The following is a 3,252-nucleotide window of genomic DNA, read 5'->3' as shown; positions in this document are numbered from 1 at the left end:
GCAGCCGCCGCCGCCGCCGGCCCTGCTCGGCCGCCATCGCTGTGAGGCGGCTGACCGCGACAGCTCCTCCTCCGCCTGCCAAATCTCGCGATAGCGGCTGCAGGGGGCAGGCCAGTGGCCTGCTGCTACCAAATCTCGCGAAACTCTTTTTCCCTCCCAGGAAGTTGCCAGAACTAACTCTGGGCAGCCTCGCCTCTTTTCGGCTTCGGTGAGCCCTTGCGAAAAACTTTATTGACACAGCCTCCCGACAACCAGACAACAAGCAGTGGCCTCTGCGGTGAGGGTGCTGAGGCTAAGCTGGATCTGGGCAGATGGGCTCACAGCTAGGAGCATGACTTTGCTTTGACCGACAGTGGTCATTTGGCCCATCCGTTTGAGCCGAGCCTCTTTCAGATTACTGGATAGATTGATTCAAATTCTCCCTTTTTCCCTATTAAACAAAAAACGTGTATGTGAAAAATTTCTTGGACAGTCAAGCATGACATAAGAGAAAGGCCATCCAATACAGAACTTCTGTACCTGGGCCCTTCAGTTCCCCTACCCCAACTCAAAGATTTCCATTTGCTGTTAATCTCCAACCAGCCCAGCAAACATTTATTGAACCCCTGCTGTCTTCCAGCCACAGTTCTGGGTTCTGGAGACGCAGGCATGAGCAACTCAGACACTGCCCCTACCCCCATAAAGCTCAAATGACTTTAGGGGAAAAGATCCACAGGAATGAGAAGCAACATTGTTGCTTATGTTTGCATGTGCCTTATGTTTCTGCCCGCCTGGTCTTTCCATGGGAAAGATCACCTTGGATTCCTATTGCTTTCTTAATCTTGCTGCTGCTGCTGCTAAGTTGCTTCAGTCGTGTCCAACTCTGTGCGACCCCATAGATGGCAGCCCACCAGGCTCCGCAGTCCCTGGGATTCTCCAGGCAAGAACACTGGAGTGGGTTGCCATTTCCTTCTCGAATGCATTAAAGTGAAAAGTGAAAGTGAAGTCGCTCAGTCCTATCTGACTCTTCAAGACCCCATGGACTGTAGCCTACCAGGCTCCTCCGTCCATGGGATTTTCCAGGCAAGAGTACTGGAGTGGGTTGCCATTGCCTTCTCTGTTCTTAACCTTAAACCTAACCTAAAAAGCAAAGTGTTCAGTGGACCCATGTACACGCTGTAGTGGGAACATAAATTCCCTTTTTGGACATCAGCTGACCTTTCTGTCCTGAAACAACCTGTCTTTCCCATTCATTGGCCCTTCACTTGCTGTTCCTCTGTCTGGAACACTTATTCTCCAGATTTCCCATCAGGTCACAGCTCAACGATCACTTTGGCAAAGAGGTGTCTCCCTATTGATATTGTCATGTTGGTTTAGTTGCTGGGCTTCTTGATTATCTGTTACCCCAATAGAGTCAGGTTTTAAGCACAGAGACTTTGCCTGTCATCTTGTTCTTTCCTGTGTCTGTCCCTAGAATAGTGCCTAACTAATAATAGGTGCCCAGTAAATACTGAATGAATAAGGGTAGTAATTCTACTTCTTTTGGGGTATCCCAATCTATTTCAAGAGCCCTTTGATGCAGAAACCCACTCTGCCCCCTTTGCTTTCCTGTGCTGGGAGTTCCTACACATCCCATGTTCCCAGAACACACACCTCTAGGCTCAGAAAGCATGACGTCCTCCTTTAATGCTTTTTTTGTCGGCAGATTCAGCAGGGCGGGGCCTTCCCCTTTAAACTGGGCCCCACCTGCTCTGGTCAGACAGGTTTGGAGACACAGGTAAAGGGAGGGAGACCGAAAGGAATACTTGCAGAGCCAGCAGAAGAGCTGGGCAGCTCCTTCCTGGACGCTGGGGACCCTCTACCTCTCTCCAGATGGAAAGTAAGAGGGTGTCATGGGTCCACACAGTAGGGGGTAGGAGGTCCTTGGGGAGGTAAAGAGAGGGAAATCAGCCCCATCCAGAAGCAGTGAGATGGAGGACAGCAGGGAGGGGACAAAGATCAGCGAGGAGGCATGGGAAACAACCTTCATTAGACTTAGAGGTCAGAATGGATCCACCCGGGCCCTCCAGAGACGTAGGGGGTGGGTTACTGAGAAGTTTGGAAACAGACCAAGTATCCAGATTGGAGACAAAAGACCAGGGTGCACTGCCACTGCCAGCTCCTTGGGACAGATCTCTTGGTAAATCATGGGTGTCAGCTGCCAGGAAAGTTCCAGCTGGGGATCTGCATGGGAAGGGGAGGTGTGGAGGAGAAGGGGCAGCTTCTCTGTTCACAAGCTCCTTCATGGGAAGAAAGCCCTTGGCAAAATTCTAAATATCTCCCTTTCCTCCTATTCCTGTGTTAGGGTGGCCATGACCCCAGGGGTTTTGGTGGAGTGGGTAGAAGGCGTGGGTAGAGGCTGGCTGAGGCCATAGCTGCCGGGGCCTGTGCCCCCTGACTCACCCTCTCCTGCTGAATAGCATTTGATGTCGAAAGGGTGCCTCCATTTCAGCTGCTCACTTCTCTCCTGCCTCCCACTGTTTGAACACCTTCCTCCAGATCAGGTTCTCTCTAAGATCCCAGAAGGGGCTAAATCCTGTGAGGCCAGCTGCCCTGGAGAGTTGCAGTTCTATCAACCCCTCCTAAGGGCCAGAGGATGGCAGCTTCTGACAGAACTTCACTCTGCTCCCTCCAGGGTGACATGACTTTGTGATAGACTTCAGAAGTCAGGTCCCAGGATGACAGAACCCGAGACCCTGGCCCTGCTGGAAGTGAAGGGGCCTGAGACCCTGGAGAAGAGCCCACCCCAGGCCTTGGTCCCCAATGGCCGGAAGCTGGAAGGGGAAGATGAGGTTGAGTCCCTTGGAGCTGAGTCCTCTAGAGTGGGGTCTTCAGCTGAGTCTCCCACAGCCAGAGAGGGGACCGAGGATGGTCTAGACAGCACAGTAAGTGAGGCTGCCACTTTGCCTTGGGGAACTGGCCCCCAGCCCAGTGCCCCGTTCCCAGATCCCCCGGGCTGGAGGAACATTGAGCCTGAGCCCCCCGAGTCAGAGCCACCCACCAAACTAGAGGAGTTGCCTGAAGATGAAGCCAGCTTGCTGCCCGAGAAGGCAGCCCGGGCCTTCGTGCCCATCGACCTACAGTGCATTGAGCGGCGGCCCCAGGAGGACCTCGTTGTGTGCTGTGAGGCCAGTGAGGGCGAGCACCGCCGGACCTTCCTGCCTCCCCGGGCCACCCACCCTGAGCCCCCGGAGTGCAAGTGGGCCGAAGCAGTGGTGAAGCCGCCTGGCCACT

General features: G+C 53.7%; 1 protein-coding gene across 1 annotated transcript in view; it reads left to right on the top strand.

Moving 5' to 3' along the window:
• Nucleotides 1–1,740: 1,740 nt before the first annotated feature.
• Nucleotides 1,741–3,252, top strand: part of TMEM79 (transmembrane protein 79) — a 6,050-nt gene continuing 4,538 nt past the window's right edge. Inside the window, exons 1-2 of the mRNA XM_010838236.1 lie at nt 1,741–1,858; nt 2,654–3,250. Coding sequence (XP_010836538.1) covers nt 2,697–3,250 — 554 coding nt within the window. The 5' untranslated portion in view covers nt 1,741–1,858; nt 2,654–2,696. The remainder of the gene's footprint in view (nt 1,859–2,653; nt 3,251–3,252) is intronic.

Source organism: Bison bison, unplaced genomic scaffold, assembly GCF_000754665.1.
Source record: "Bison bison bison isolate TAMUID 2011002044 unplaced genomic scaffold, Bison_UMD1.0 scf7180017864093, whole genome shotgun sequence".
In the NCBI taxonomy this organism is placed as follows: domain Eukaryota; kingdom Metazoa; phylum Chordata; class Mammalia; order Artiodactyla; family Bovidae; genus Bison; species Bison bison.
The sequence above is the reverse complement of the archived record's forward strand: the minus strand, read 5'-3'. Positions and strand labels throughout refer to the sequence as shown.